Source organism: Vespula pensylvanica, chromosome 19 (genome assembly GCF_014466175.1).
Source record: "Vespula pensylvanica isolate Volc-1 chromosome 19, ASM1446617v1, whole genome shotgun sequence".
Lineage (NCBI taxonomy): Eukaryota > Metazoa > Arthropoda > Insecta > Hymenoptera > Vespidae > Vespula > Vespula pensylvanica.
The window spans coordinates 461,415-477,594 of record NC_057703.1 but is presented as its reverse complement, the minus strand read 5'-3'; the positions used below and the strand labels follow the sequence as shown (position 1 = coordinate 477,594).

The 16,180-nt window shown below is 34.0% G+C and overlaps 2 protein-coding genes across 6 annotated transcripts in view; one reads left to right on the top strand and one right to left on the bottom strand.

Annotated features, from left to right (window-relative positions):
- Window positions 1-16,180, top strand: part of LOC122635785 (dedicator of cytokinesis protein 3) — a 35,798-nt gene that overhangs the window by 8,714 nt on the left and 10,904 nt on the right. For both annotated transcript variants that reach the window (XM_043826427.1, XM_043826428.1), the window contains exon 4: window positions 287-435. In XM_043826427.1, the coding sequence (XP_043682362.1) occupies window positions 287-435 (149 nt within the window). The remainder of the gene's footprint in view (window positions 1-286; window positions 436-16,180) is intronic.
- LOC122635788 (innexin inx3) lies at window positions 887-15,959 on the bottom strand. Of its 4 annotated transcripts, none has more exons than XM_043826434.1 (5): window positions 15,867-15,959; window positions 4,227-4,415; window positions 3,370-3,797; window positions 2,848-3,243; window positions 887-2,730 (listed from the first exon to the last, which is right to left on the bottom strand). In XM_043826434.1, exons 2-5 carry the CDS (start codon window positions 4,387-4,389, stop codon window positions 2,524-2,526), a joined length of 1,194 nt encoding a protein of 397 aa, XP_043682369.1. In that variant the 5' UTR covers window positions 4,390-4,415; window positions 15,867-15,959; the 3' UTR covers window positions 887-2,523. The 4 variants fall into 4 exon arrangements, with proteins under 4 accessions (XP_043682369.1, XP_043682367.1, XP_043682368.1 ...); XM_043826432.1 differs by lacking the exon at window positions 15,867-15,959 and adding an exon at window positions 15,408-15,773; XM_043826433.1 differs by lacking the exon at window positions 15,867-15,959 and adding an exon at window positions 15,177-15,371.

Sequence of the window (16,180 nt, the reverse complement as noted above, 5' to 3'; positions counted from 1 at the left end):
CACTGTAATGCAAGCTAAGCTAACAATGGATTGTCTTATCAACGTCGAACATTTCGTATAATTACGCGTCATCAATCGGTCGAGAAGATTAGGACTTAGAGATATTTTAATTATTAGTTATTAATCCATCAATCGATATAAAAATTTACTATACGCTCTCACACACATACATGTATATATATACATATATATATCTTCTTGTCTCTCGTTTTGATTTCATCCTAGTTTTTTTTCATGTTCAGCTTTCAACCTCACGTACGACACATCATATTCCTTTCATTTTTAGGAACGAGAAACATACAAGTTTAACACGCTGCGGAAAGTGATGCGAGAGCTACTGGAATGGCGACGACAACTTTTAGCTGGCACCCTCACCACCGATCAAACTCGAGAACTCAAACTCCGGATTATCAACAAGGTCGACTGGGGAAATCGGTAAGTCGGATTAAAAACACAAACAAACAAATTCTCAAGTCCATGAATGAAATTGCGTACTTTGTTGACTTTCACGAAACTTACGATTTGAAAAAAAAAAAAGAAAAAAAAAGAAAAAAAAAGAAACGTTTGTAAATATTTTTGTGACTATTTTCTTTCATATAGGGAACTGATATATGTATTTGTACATATATGTATACCTGGAAATTATTTAAATATACGTACGTTCATTTTACACATACTTACAGGATAGATCAGTATAATTATTATCAGTTCATACAACTTTGTTTATTAATTAATCTTTAAAAAAGTATTAATAAAACTTAATTTCGAAACAAATGGATAATAACTGATTCACCCTGTGTAAGAGTATGTCAAACGAACATACAAAAATAATTATATAATATACATATTACGAAAATATATATATATATATACATTATGACAATCGTTCCGTGTAGGTATTTTCCTTTTATTATTTTCTATCACTTTCGTATAAAAAAAAAACTTGGACGAATACATATAGAATTCTTTTTGAAGAATTCTAATTTAATTCGGATGTAAATTTCGCTTATCATCTCGTACTAATCAACAATAGCAGAGCAATTATAATAATCCTCTAACTTAATATTATCGTACTTAACGTATTAAACATTATTTTTAATTCTATAAAAGGCACATCGTTTAAACAATTGTTGCAATTATCTCCTCACTCGTTTCTCTTATATACTAAGGTGGGAATAAAACTTCTATACGTACATGTATATACTATATATATATACTGTATATAATAAATGTATAACATTACTATTGGCAGCTTCAGTAATATATATATATATATATATATATATATATATTCTCATTATTGACTTTTCGATGAATAATTCGAGACAAAAAATTAACACGAGGTTTCGCAAAAAACAAAGATATATATATATATATATTTAATAGAAAAAAATTAATATTGTCATACTCGTTTGCACGAAATTCAAGGATTACGATCAACGTTCCACCCTGCTTTGATCCTAAAAGACACGGCAAAAAATAATTTTAATTCGTTAACGAGTTAGCTAAAGATCTTCTTTGACAAACTCACATAACGAATTCTATATTAAGCCTTCGCTTTTTATTTATTTATTTGCTTTTTACCTTGCTACCAGTCATTGCACCAATTACGAATAAATCGACATTTCTAGTAAATATACGTATATATATATAAAAAAAAAAGAAGGGAATGAAAGGAACAGAGAAAACGAGATAGAAGAGAACGAATAAAATCTACCAACTTTGTTTGCTTCGTTACTTAAGCATAAAAAAAAAAGAAAAAAAAAAATATTTAGAATTCGTCTCTTTTTCTTTCATCTTGCGAAACATCGAACAAAAAATTCTTATCACCTGCTATAATATGTGTAGGTGTATGTACACACACGCGAACGCATACACACACGCACACATATACATAGATTCCAATGGCTAATTAAATTCTTGCAGAAATGCATCCTCCCGGATGAGACAACAGAAATAACGAATATTAGCTTCTTCGACGAATTTCCATTGATTAGTAATTTTACATTCTGTTTTTTTTTTTTTTCGTTCTCGCTGCTTATTGTCGTCTACTCGATAAGAAAATATATCTGAAAATATATCATATCTTTCGATTTGATTATTAAAAGGAATGGATTGATAGAACGAATATATTTAACTTCCTAATCAGAAGAATCTAAATAATTCGTACTTGGGATTAAAATATACTCTTAATAATATAAATCTATTCTTAGCTCGTCGTGCTTCGATGTTTGAGAAAGTTAAAGAATTTCTTTTTTTTTTTTCTTTTTTTCTATATAAAAAAAAAAAAAGTATGTGTATACATAGACATATATAAATACATATGTATACATACACACACACACATACATATTTTTTTTTAGCAAAAATAAAATACACATCATATCGTAGCACGAAAACTTTGAACGTGGTGTCTGATTAAAGGCACCGACGGTATTATCACAATAAGGAAATTGAAATAGAGGAAGGAAGGAAGGAAGGAAGGAATTCGTATGGGTATAGTAAACGTTTAGAAGCTAGGGCTTAGATCTCCGTGTCCTTGGCGTATTTCTCGATCTCCGGATAAATTGGTGACATCTCGAGCGTGCTCGGTGCTGATGGAACGGACGTAGGTGATGCACTACTTCCCGAACCAATGTGGAACCGACGGCAGAGTTCCTTCAGTACGTCGGTAAATAGCATCGTGTTTATGTTCTGACCTAGCAGATGTATGAGGAGAAAGTCACCGACCTAAAAGGTTGGAAATAAAATATTAGACCATACAATATAGATATATATATATATATATATATATATATATATATATATATATATATATATAGAAATACTAAAAAGAATTCGACTAACTTGAGTCTTTCTGATGAGTGCACTGACGTCCGAAGCCGAACCGAATTTGAATCGTTTCCTGAGAATGGTTTCGCGCGTGCTAGGTAAAAGAACGATTGCCATACTATAGAGAACAGCTAGGCCTGACATCACAGCCAGTATAATGAACCAAAACCACAGGAAGATGTAGATCTTCTCGTTGAGAATATTCAAGGCGAGCACGCATAAAGCGTCGAGCTTCTGTATCGTGCCGGAAGCACCGAATTTATGGAAGGTGCATTTGGTCACTCTTGGAAATCTCTCGACCATTGGATCGGTACGTTGTTCTTGATTCATGTTGCTAAAGGTTATGACTTCCGTACCGTACGTCAAAAATGCTCCGCCTAGGAAGGTGTCGATGAAGAACATATTACCAACCTGGAAAAATGATAGTCGATGTTAACGACGAAACCGTCGTCTTTTCTTTCTTTTTTTACCCACGCGGAATTAAGATCCAATCGCTTAATCTGTTACTATCGATATCGGACATTCTCGTATACTCACAACGTTGACGAAATTAAGTGCCTCGCAGAAGAAATATCCGGCGGCGTAACTGTTGTGCAAATGCAAAGTATCTAGGATGTATTCGACCAATTTGTTTGTCCTGGCCTCGCGTTCCTGCTTGCTATCGACTATGGCACCCCTCATACCATCGGATATCATTCTGACCTTGCCTTCCTCCCACTGCTTCCACATCCAGTGCGGTACGTAAAAGAGAATACCTTGGAAGAAGAGCATGAAGGGTACCCACTGATAATACGAGTGATATAGTTTTTCTTCGTTGTAATCTCCACCTAGACCAGGATGAGCTACTTGGGTGCCAACTTGTTTCATGTTGTTTGTCGGCAACGTAAAAGTATACGTTATCCAGCAATAAGTATTTATCACGTGAGTTGGCACCGCATTGTCCGCTATGCAATTTATGGGATCCCCTAAAACCATCAACGGAAAGGACAGACCGTTAGTTCTATCTAATCGTACATTTATGAACGATTATATTCGAGAGACGAATATAGTACAATCGTGCTCGATAAATAGGCTCACGTCCTCGGATATACGATAGCTTTAACGTCAAGAGAAGAAGAGGACATCTTTGATACTAATCACGAGTTATAATGAACGTAGTAGGCCGAGTAAGCAGACGTTTGACCTTTCAAAACTTGTCTCGTTAAGTTTCTATTTTTAAACTCGCAGTAAATATCGGACAAACTTAAAAGATGTCAGACAGTACTCGACCGATCGCAGGATTGTTTGTTCGTTATGTAACGATAAAATCGCTGCTCCATCGTATAATCTTATTATTTTATTTCGATTAACGTAAAATAAAATATTCGGGATTATTTTAAATCGTTATGACGTACCTATCAAGTTATTGGCAGTAACGATGATGCAACAGGCAAAAAGAATCGCAGAAGTGATTCTATAATGAGCTCTGAATATTATGTTGTCGATGATGGCTCTATCGATGAGATATCGCACCTTAACGAACCCGGCTACTGCCGAAACCAAACCGAATACCGCCATTCTTTTTCTTTCCCTTTACTGGCAGTCTAAAAAAAAGAAAACAATATTATTAGAACGTAGATTTTAATGAAATTATAAACGGTCGAAAATCATATATGCGATAATTATTATTCGCAGTTTGAAAAATTCCCTGGGTCTACGATGAAATTTCGTCAATGAACGAGACCCGTCTTCATTGATTTAACTGCTACTTCGTAGACTCTTGCATCGACTCGACTACTCGATAGACTCCCTGCATTGACGAACCCACACATTAGACTCTTTGAACAAAATTATCGACAAATATTTCGATAAAAAAAATTTGCCAAGTTGTCAAGGTCCATAACGATTTCGTTCAAAGTTTTGCCAACGTTAACCTTCCATGGCCGGAAATGGCAGATGCAACGGGGGATCGATATAGAAGACTGTCGTGGACGAGTACATATATATATATATTATACACACACACACACACAAACATACAGAGGGGCCTCTTCAGCTCGCAAATTGTTCTCATCGGCGAAACAAAAGGAGACGAGAGAACACGATAGAGAATAGCTCGGTTCCATTCTACAAATTTCCGTGGTAGGTAGGACGAACTCGAATAAAAGAAAAGAAAGAAAGAAAGAAAAATGGCCGCTTATGTCAGAGAACACGTGTATATGTGTGTGCGTGTGTCTGTCTGTGTGAGAGAGAGAGAGAGAGAGAGAGAAAGAAAAAAGCTTTTTGCGACGTAATAAAGAAAGATTTTAACGACGAGTCCCATAGAAACCCTTTTATCCCGCTATCAGAGTGATACAAATTTTGAATGAAATTTCAGCTTAGTTAGATTCGACAATAAGAATCACGTGGTAATTTAAAAGTCCCGCGTTCATGATCCTGACACTGAGTCATACATACATACGTATACGTCTTCTGAGAATCTTACGTTGATTATTTCCCGGACAATGAATCGAAAGAATGTTGAAACAAAAGAGAATTAACAAATTCCTACGAGTTAACATCGTCATTGACTTATCCATACTAATTACTTGTTTTTCAACGAACCAACGTTTTTCTTCCCATTATATAACTAAAATTTCTTTTCAATGCAATTGATCTTATTAAAGAAGAAAAAGAAAACGAAGAAAACGATCCAGTCGATGTTTTCTAATTAAATTTAAGAAATTGCTTTTTGCATTTTATGATCGATGAATGCTATAATATATTTTTATTATATAATAATCTATAAAAATCGATCGATAAACATTTTCGTTGATCTTCGCTCGAGATGAAATTGAACAAACTGTTCACATATGGTCTTGAAACATTACAGAGGGAGACAAAGAGAGAGAGAGAGAGAGAGAGAGAGAGAGAGAGAGAGAGAGAGAGAGAGAGAGAGAGAGAGAGAAGTGAGCGACCGAGTTATACGTCGTTAGAATTTTATTACTTAATCAATTGAAAACAGGCGGCACGGCACGCGTGCCATTGCGACGGGGTCAATCTCAAAGTTCTTCTTCTCTCGACGAGATGCAGCATTTATCTCTCTCTTTCTCACTGTCTCTTTAATTTTTTTTATTTCTTAGAAAGATAGCGTTTAGTTGGAAGCTTAAAAATTTCAACGAATAATCGGATTTTAGTTCCGTGTGAATAGCGTCCTTGTATCTTTATTAAAAATGTCTAATAATATTCTAATCTATTTTTAGTATTATTATATATTCTACTTATCTATATTCGCATATATAATTATTTATATATGATTGTTTCTAGTATCCTATTATTAACGTTATTAACTATTGCGACAATCGTGTTAATTATTCCGTCTTTTTTATTTGTATTTTTATATATTTTATTACGGGAAATAAATTATGTTCCTCTTTTTTTCTCCCCCTCCCCCCCTCTCTCTATTTTCTCTTTTTCTTTTTTTTTTTTCTAGTCGACGACACACTTCTTCCACACGACATCCTCTCTCTGTCAGGCAATACACCAAGTGTTAACAACACGACTACCAATTTGTTCCGCGTGATGTACGAGCGTTTCCTCACGGCAATGCTATCGTTCATTGTAATTTATTTTTCCTGGATTTAGTTTTGCTTTTTCGCGACAAATATATATATATATATTGATTTTTTAAAATATATAGGATATCTAACTTTAATCATTTTATTTATAAATACCGAACAAGATCTAAATCATTTGATCATTCGATACCAGCGATAGCAAGTGAATCTCTTTCTATTTTTTCCACTTTTTTTTTTCTTGGAATCACTTGGAAAAAATAACTTGTTGAAATCATTCAACGTCCATTCTCTACATATACACACATGTTTTAAGTTTCCTGTATGCAAGACAGCAACGCGACGACGAACGAACGAACGAATGAACGAACGAACGTATGAAATTTCAAACCATTCTCGGATCCACTGTCGCAGTTGCACGCTTATGGCGGATAATTTCAACTGATCTACGGCTTCTACCAGCAACGGTTGTGTCATCACGTCGTTTGATATCTCTTCTCTCAGAACGTTTTATAATATCACCCTACCGAGTATCATTTCGACTTTTGGCTATTCGCATCGGATTTCGATAAGTTCAACAGCGGATCAGAACTGTCTGCTATTTCCTGTTTAGCAAAAGATAAACCCCTCGTATATTCGTTCTATTTTTTGTTTTAAATGTCAATCGGTCCGCTCGCAAATATAACATTTTTCATCTCGCTCCAAAGTTCTATCGTAACGATAATTTAAACAACGATGAGAAAACTTTTAATGTTTAATTATGACAAGAATAAAAAAAAATAATAATAAAGGAGTTAACAAATAATATCCACCCGTTAGACGATTTTCTCTCCTCTCCGATGTGTTTCGTCCTTCGAATCGGTTGTCGCTCGTTTTGCGACTCCTATACGATTCCCCGAAAGGCTGCCGGTTAACGAACAGACGAGTTAAACCAGTTGGTCTTGTCTCTAGAGAGTCAGAGAGAGAGAGAGAGAGAGAGAGAGAGAGAGAGAGAGAGAGAGAGAGAGAGAGAGAGAGAGAGAGAGAGAAAAAGAGAGAGGAGGGATAAACCAAGAGGACACCGACTATATATGAGAATGACGAGATGAGAGAGGCTGATACACTCTTCCCCACTCTTTGTCCTCCTTCCATTATTCTCTGTCTCTCTTTACACATTGTCTTACTCTCAGCCACTTTCTCTCTTTCTCTCTCTCTCTCTCTCTCTCTCTCTCTCTCTCTCTCTGAAATTTTCTGTTCTTATTTATCCTTTTTAACAATGACCGATTGAACTTTTTGAAAACAACAAATGATAAAAGTAATGCCTACACATTCGAATCAAGAATAAATTATCTTGATACGTATACGATTGAAAATAGTGCATGTGTATTTAAAAATAATTTATGGATGCAAGTTACATTTATAGAAAAAAAGAAATACTTTCCCTTCTTTGCTTTTCAGAGAAAGAGAGAGCGGTGAGAAAGATAGAAAACATGGTTAAAATCGAAAAGGTAGAATTTTATAAGCCGATATCCAATAATAGGACTTTCCAATAATAATCATCCGAGTGTACGTTCTATATAAAACGTGAGATTTCGTCTGGGATATTAAATTCGAAGTTCTGATATAGAGATAGATCGATAGATAGAAAGAGGAAGGAAAGAGAGAAACGGGAGAAAGAGATTAAATGTTAACTCCTGCGAAACCACGACTCCGATGGTGGTTTTCGATGTCGAGGCTTTTCTCTTCCCGATCGCTGAAGAGTCGATCGTACGAATTAATCGAATCGAATTACGGATGCTGAAAACGAGTTTCGTGATTTCTGTTCTCGAAATACGTTTATTTCTTTTTATCCTTTATCGCTAGTTCTTCTTTAAAGATTAAGATAATGTAATCCTTTCTAATAATTTAATGGAAACATTAAATCGGTCGTGAATCATTGACGAAATAGTTCGTAGATCATTGCATTGATTAACTATTCCATAGACTTTAAAATCATTGACGAATAATCTCGCTAACAGAAACCTTTCGACATTATGTATTTTTTAAATTTTAATTTCGATCGATCGACGTTCGTTACGGCAGAATAATTATTATTTTTTTTTTTTATAAAAATAAATAAAAATATTTTTACATACATACGCATGCACGCATGCACGCACACACATGTACACACGTATACACGTGCACGCGTTCTGATTTACATTTGCTAGTTAGAAACGTGAGAGAAGAGACATTCATTTGCATTAAATTAAGGCATAACGAGCACTAACGAATTAGTTTCGCGGTCGAGTAAACACGCTGATTTATACCAGCTTTTACTTAACAAAGCGAGAGACGGTATTATAGCTTCTAATGCGTACAAAGGGAAAGAGAGAATAGCCATGTTCCCACATTCTATGTTGTTCACCAACTGGCCATAATCGCCAGGTGCAACTTATATACCATTGAACATGGTTAAACGAGAATGGTTTTACGAATGGGATCTTTAGTTGCATCATTTCTACGATCCTATTGTTTTTCATGTTTCGTTTTGATTTAATGAGAACATTATATATATATATATATATAACAACTCATTAATTAATAATTCTAACAAAAATTTCTCAAAATGATGCAATGAGAAAATATAAAGAATAAAAATTTGTGAAAATTTTACGTGATTGAAAATGATTAAAAATAGATGATGATAGAGAATGATAGATAATGTTTGTTCTTTTTAATATAAAAAGTTCCCTCTATATTATGACTTTGAGTCACGTTATTGCACAGCAATGAGACGAGGAAACTTTGACACGTAGGTAGTTTCGTCGACGTGCGCAGGATTTGCCACGTTGGAAGTAAAAGGGCGAGTCCATCGCTCGACGCTAATGAGATGGCACGTGGATTTACAGTTAGCTTTAATATACATCGTACGTATATATGTATATATGTATTTACATATGTGAAATGTCGGACGCCGACTAAGCCTTTTACACGACACGATTATCAAATTTCTATTAGTTCATTTCCGTCGAAAAAAAAACTTCTTCAATCGAAAATACATAATTTTTCACGTACGGAATTTTTTAATAAAGAAAAAAAAAAGAGGCAGAGATAATTTTACAAGTTCCGAAAAAATATACAGTTTATATTACTCGTTAATAGATGAATTTCCTTTCTTCGTAGACGAACCTCTTGAAATTATACGCACATATCTCGAAATTCAATCCAAAGTTTGTTTACAACACGTATATATATATATATATACACACTTCCACGAGATCCTCTTTGAAAGTGCTCCGTTTTCGAAGAATAAGAGAGATAAAATCGCTTAAACTTTACCTCTCGAGGTCCTTCCTAATGGAAATATCAATAAACGCGACAAAGTTCGTAACAAAAAGCGAAGAGGGCTGAAAGAAAATGTAGTGATCGACCACCATCGGAGTTACTTCAGTAATAATATAATTATATAATTATAGAAAATGTTAATAACATTTAAATGAATCAATAAATACGGTTGTTAATTAAAATAAATTATAATATTTCGATATATAATTAAAAAAGAGAGAAAGAGATGAATTTACTAATTGATTCATTTATTTGTAATTTATCATGATATTTGTAAATGAATTCCCGATCACAAAGTACATTTCAACTCGGCACGTGTTAATGAAATAACGTTATTAGCGTTGCGACAGGTTGTTATTGATTGGTAGTGATTATGCTACACGTGCTCGTGTTCGTTACACTTAGTACGTATCGGAACCTGTTTGTTTTTTTTTTTCGGTATATTTTTTAATTAGTCGCGAATGTATAATTGTTCACGAAGAATATGTATTAAGTCGTTCGTTGTCGAGGTTAAACTGAACGTTTAGAGCGTCTCGCGAAAATTATACACATAAGAAGTTTATGTCCTTATTCGAAGGACTAATTTGTAAACATTACTCGTATACGCGATGACGTGATCTTTCGTTATATTTCTATTTGTTTATACCTATGTATGTAACTAAGAGATATTTAACGCGATTGTTTTTTGAAAAAGCGATACATTTATCTACTAGTTTTTTCTGATAATACGTTAAGAGAAAAGGTCAGTCGTTTTTACGGTTATCTTCAATTTTATATTATTATTTTTAATATAAAGGAATGGTGCACAGAGTTGCAAAGGGATCCAATGAAAAATATTATAAAATAATTTTCTATAAGAATATTATAATCTTTATGCACTTGAACGCTTCTTACATCACACAAAGTATTTTTTCCTTAGAATTCTCGAGACTTCGTTGACTACATCTTTCGAAATATCCTGACTACTTTTTCTCTTTTTTTTATCTTCGCGCATGAATAATTCGTCTTTGGAGGCCGGATAAAACGTCGACACAGATAACTTTCGATCCTGCTATAATTCTATCGATATCTTTAAAATACAAGAAGATCGTTAGTATATTTAAAAAAAAGTAATAATCGATCGAATCCATCGGAATGCAGTTTGTAGAAGAAAGAGAGGATAGAACTTTAAAAGTAATCAAGAGAAATGATTAATGAACTTCAATAATAATATCATTCGAGAGTACAGTTCAAAGTTCATGGATAAAAGTAATGAAATATAATGAATCGCCTAGTCTTCTCAGTTTTCTTCCGCCTGATAATATATTATGCAATGGATATTGCAAACTTATTTTTAATTGCAATTAAACATTGCGATTACTTTTGTCGACTTATTTTCGAGCCGGAGTCGGGAAAGGGATCTGTGAAAATAATTTAAAAAAGGGAACGAAATAAAATTAATGAAATACCCACTATCCTCGAATGTAATAAAGATTCCGGAAACGGAGTATACATACATATCCTCTTTACGTTTGGCGAATCACGTTGCCTGTCTTCTTGTCCGCCTACGAATGACCCTCGTCTTGCTTCGAAACGAGCGTATTCGAAGAGAAAAGAGAAAAAGTACCAAGGGGATAATGGAAAGAGAAGGAAAGGTACGAGCGAGTCGTGACGAGCGTACCGTGTTTTACAATACGTTGTAAAATACGTGACCGTGAATGCCTCTTTCCTTGCGTGAGAAGAATATTTTTCTATTGATATTGAAAAGTCGATGCGTTCGTTGTTATCGTCGTGCTTCGATGGACGAGATCGAATTCTCTTTTCTTTTTCTCGCTAAATATTTCCTATCGTTTAGTAATAAATCTGTCGATATATATATATATATATATATATATATATATATAAAATAAAGAAAGTGTATATCTATAAATATGTCATTGTCATAAAGATCTTTCGATCGTTCGAAAGAGATTAAGTTCGACCGGTCCGCCATTTTGTCGGGAATATCTCGACGATCTCGTAGGTGATCCAGTATATTCGGAATGATTTAATATTCATATCCTTTCCATTACTTCGATTCTTGTAGGCGTATTACAGTATTATGTACTTCGATATATGCACTCATATACATACATACATACATATATATATATATATATATAACGAATGATTCACAAGACCCGTGTCGAAGACGCGTTCCAATATTATTTTTTATCTACTTCCGGAAACCCTACGCATAATTTTAATCGCATAAAAAAATCATTTCTCCGGGCGATAGCTACAATAACGTACGATGCATATACGTTCGTGTATCTATACGTATGTATCTATTAAGGTCAAATGCTCCTCCTTTTACTTCAACGACGAAGAAAAGTGCAAATGTGTTTCTTAGCCTTTCTTTGCCCTTCTTTCTAGAATATATTATTTATATAATAATAATAATATATATATGTGTAAAATACAGAGTATTGATATATCATTAATTTATATAGATAATTGATAAAAAGAATGAAATATATAATTTTATGGAAAATGAATTTTTTTTTCTATGGAATACTCTGTAAGTAAAATTGCAAAAAAGTATAGACGGATCTATTATTAGGATACTTTTATTTTCTTTCCACTTTCTCACGTTCCTTTAACGCTTTAGTTATTTTTTGATTTCCCCGTTTCTTTTGCTAGCTATTGATTTATCACAGAGAGGTAATTCACGAAACTCGGAGAGACAAAAGGACATTCAACGCCTACTTTTAGTAATCCAACGCGGTACTACTGCGACTCGATATCGAGTATCGCGCCAATAAAAGTCGCCTCTCGAGATGCTAAGAGCAGAGCTTTCCCATAGCCTCTTTGTTCTCCTGTATTTCGCATTCTTCGGGCAAACTCTTCAAGTCCGTACTACTACGTTTTCATGGTTTCAATCGTTCAAATACAAATAATTAGAATTTCTTTTTAGAAAAACGCAATATGTGTCACACACACGTAAAAAAGTATAGTTAAAAATGCGCGAATAATAAAATGTAGTTGACAAAAAATATCAATAGAATAACAAAATTTTAATAATAAACAATAATTCATCGAATAAGGTGATAAAAAAAAAGAAAAAAAAAGAAGAAATTAGATCGCAATATAATAGTAAACAAAGACGAAATAATATGAAACACATTGTAAAACTTACGTACGTAATACTATCGCCATTGAGAGTTGTTGATAGAAACGAACGTAATCTGTTTCCTATGCCAGCAGTAACGTAAGCAGTTCATTTATGATTGCGCTTATGCTACTAGCGAATGTATGTTATTTGAGATAGAAATTACAGCATAGAAAACGATGATATATTTCTCTCGTTGGAGGCTCCTTGTAAAATGATGACTTCTTGAACGGGGTTAAGAGCTCTCTTTCCCTCTCTCTCTCTCTCTCTCTCTCTCTCTCTCTCTCTCTCTCTCTCTCTCTCTCTCTCTCTCTCGTTCGTTGCTTGCAGACAAGCAAGCGAGGTCAAAGAACTTCAATGACGAGTTTCAAAGCTCCGAACTTGTGTCGCATGAAACTACCGTTAATACTAACGTCCATCGTTACTATGAGAGAAAGAGAGAGAGAGAGAGAGAATTCCAGTTGAATACTAAGATCATCCCGAAGATATCTTTGAATCTCGATTCAATCTACTACGAGTCGTATAACACATAATATCATTTCTTCGTCATACCGGTTTCGAGGAATTTTTTCTTACAACGAATAGCCCTTGATTTTATCTAATCATAAATTCACGTGATCTTCTAGTTCTAAGATGAATATTAATTAAATTTTCTTTCTCATTTGTAGACTATATTACGATACAAATATTTCTTTTTTCGATACGAAGTCGATCGAATTTTATCTAGGAAAAAAAAAGAAAAAACGAAATAAATGTCACTCGTAAGGGACACAAAAAACTTATACTTCACAGGTTCTACAATTTATCAGGAAAGAGCGTAGTATAACTACTGAGAAAAAGAGATAAAAAGAAAAAAAAAAAAGAATAAAGAGAGGAAAAGACGACTCTCTGGGATCAAATTCTCATCCCCTTATCAAACTTTTATCTACGTTTTTCAGAGTTCCAGTATCTCTCGAAAATGCTGATCTTTGCAACGAAGGTTCTTTTTCTTTTTTTGTATCTTTTTTTTTCCTATTAATTATTACGTGTCAAATTATATATAGCGAACGAATTCAAACGAGGAGATTCGTCTTTCGATCGACGATTTAAATATTTTTCTATATAGTATATATAATTAGAAATATCACGTTTAAAAAATTAATAAAGACATTTAAACGGTAACTATAGTTCGTCATTGTGAGACACGATTTAACGAGCTTTAAAATTTAGTGCTCCTTAACTACTACCTTCCTCGACGTTCGATTCGATTTAATTAGCCTGCGGCATGGATGGAATCCAAGAAGCTATCGTTAGAACTTAATCAACGATAAGATCGGTTTAGCTTTATGATCAAAGTCGAATCGATTATGCGACTATTATATAAACATTTTCTTTGAATCGAAATTAAAATAGATACATTCAATAATGAGATATATAGAAAAGTGAAAAATTTATATTAATATATTAATCAATAATTTCTCTGATATTGATCGATTAAAATGAGACATTCTGTGTATACAATTGAAATCAAACTTATTAACAATGTATAATAATCTCTATTATGTATATAACTAGTCTCAATTTTTAGTCATCGTAGCTAGTGAATGTAATACGATAAAAATATGTAACTAAATACACGCAGTACATACGTACGTACATTCTTAAGATATAAACGATCTGACGAATCTCTTTGAAATTTACATATGTAATACGTGAATAATAATCGTCGACGATAAGAGAAGAAAGAAATATAGAAAGAACGGTCGATGCGATCTCTTCGAAGTCGCTGTCTTCGAAGGTCACTTTGTTCCTTCTACAATCACGTACTACGATTTTGTAAAAAAAAAAAGAGAACAAAAGAAAACAAAACAAAACAAAACAAAACAAAATACTGATCGTACAAAGAACAACAATCGATGAAGTTTATACGTTTCACAGGCTACTATCGTAATGAATTAACTTCGCCCTCTAAAATGTCCTTAGATGAATATAAAGATTGCGGTTAAGATTAACAGTTTCGTATACGCATATATATGTACATATTTCCTCTTTCAAAAATGAAGAAATTTTCTTCTTTTTATATAATATCGCCTAGGTGAAAGTTTGTTACAGTCGAATTATTTCGAGGCATCCTAAGAGCCTATAAATGTAGATTAAAGTAACTAGAAAAACCTGACTAAAACGATTTTATCTAGATTTAAATGTGATTAGCTAATTCACAGTGTGCGCGCGTGCGCGCGCGAGAGAGAGAGAGAGAGAGAGAGAATTTCAGAACAAAAACTTTTCGATCGACAAAGCTTCCGATTTTTTTCAATCACGTACGTCGTCATAAAACTAGTTTTCCTTTTCGTAAAATGAATATTTGATGAGATGACGAACGTTAGATGGAAAAATACCTTTATTTTTAATCAGCCGAGACACAATCTGGATTATCCGTAGGATCTCGAGGAAAAGGTTCGTCCTTTTCTCGTTCTTTTCCTTTTTCTTTTCTTTCTTCGTGCGACCTTTTGAAAGGAGAACCGAGAACGTTCTCTTATTGGTCTTATCCAGGTCTTTCCCTCTCTCTCTCTCTCTCTCTCTCTCTCTCTCTCTCTCTTTCTACGTCACTGGTCTCTTTTCAAACTCACCGGACGAATAGCAGCTACTCTTCTTTCTTCCTTTCGTTCGTTCGTGAAAAAGTATTTTTTCTTTTTTTTTTTTTTTTTTTAATGATGAGCACCCACCGAATACGATGTCACACCTCTTTACAAATTTCACCTCCGATATTAAACGCTTATCTCTCGTTAAGCTTCATCATGTACTCGTGTACGTACACGAATGAACAAAGAGAGAAATAGATATATACATGCAAAACGAGTAAATGGGAGAGAGAAAGAGAGGAAGAGAGCAATCAAACGAGATGAAAATGTGACGAGTTTTTTTTCTAACGCGTTTCTTTTGTTGTGTGTATATGTAACAATGTATATATATATATATATATCTCTCTCTCTCCTCTTCCTCTTTCTTAACGAAGTTAATACCGGGATGCTCTATAGTCTTCTTCGAGAATGATACAAAATATTTCTTTGAGAATATGTCGTACGTACGGAAGAAAGAGAGTAACAACACGTCTGCCGCGAACGGGGCCCGAAGTGCGACTGACCGCGTCGAAGGGTTTCCTCGGGCCCCACCACCCGCCATCTTGTTGTCGCGCCCCCACGCGTCGAGGGACGAGCGCTAATCCCAACCCAGGTGCGTACGTTAGCCCCTCCTCTCTCTCTCTCTCTCTCTCTCTCTCTCTTTACAATTTACATGCGTACTCTTAACTATTATTAAACAATTTCTATTTACTTATTTCATCAATTGTATTATTATTATATTCTTATCGTATTAATATTACAATGATATTTGTATCGTAATA

Excerpts from the sequence above, each read along its gene's own strand:
- LOC122635788 (XM_043826434.1), bottom strand. The coding sequence starts at position 4,389 with ATGGCGGTATTCGGTTTGGTTTCGGCAGTAGCCGGGTTCGTTAAGGTG. Across the intron at positions 3,798-4,226 it reads TACTGCCAATAACTTGATAG|GGGATCCCATAAATTGCATA; the intron begins GTACGTCATAAC and ends TGATGGTTTTAG. Across the intron at positions 2,731-2,847 it reads CACTCATCAGAAAGACTCAA|GTCGGTGACTTTCTCCTCAT; the intron begins GTTAGTCGAATT and ends CCAACCTTTTAG.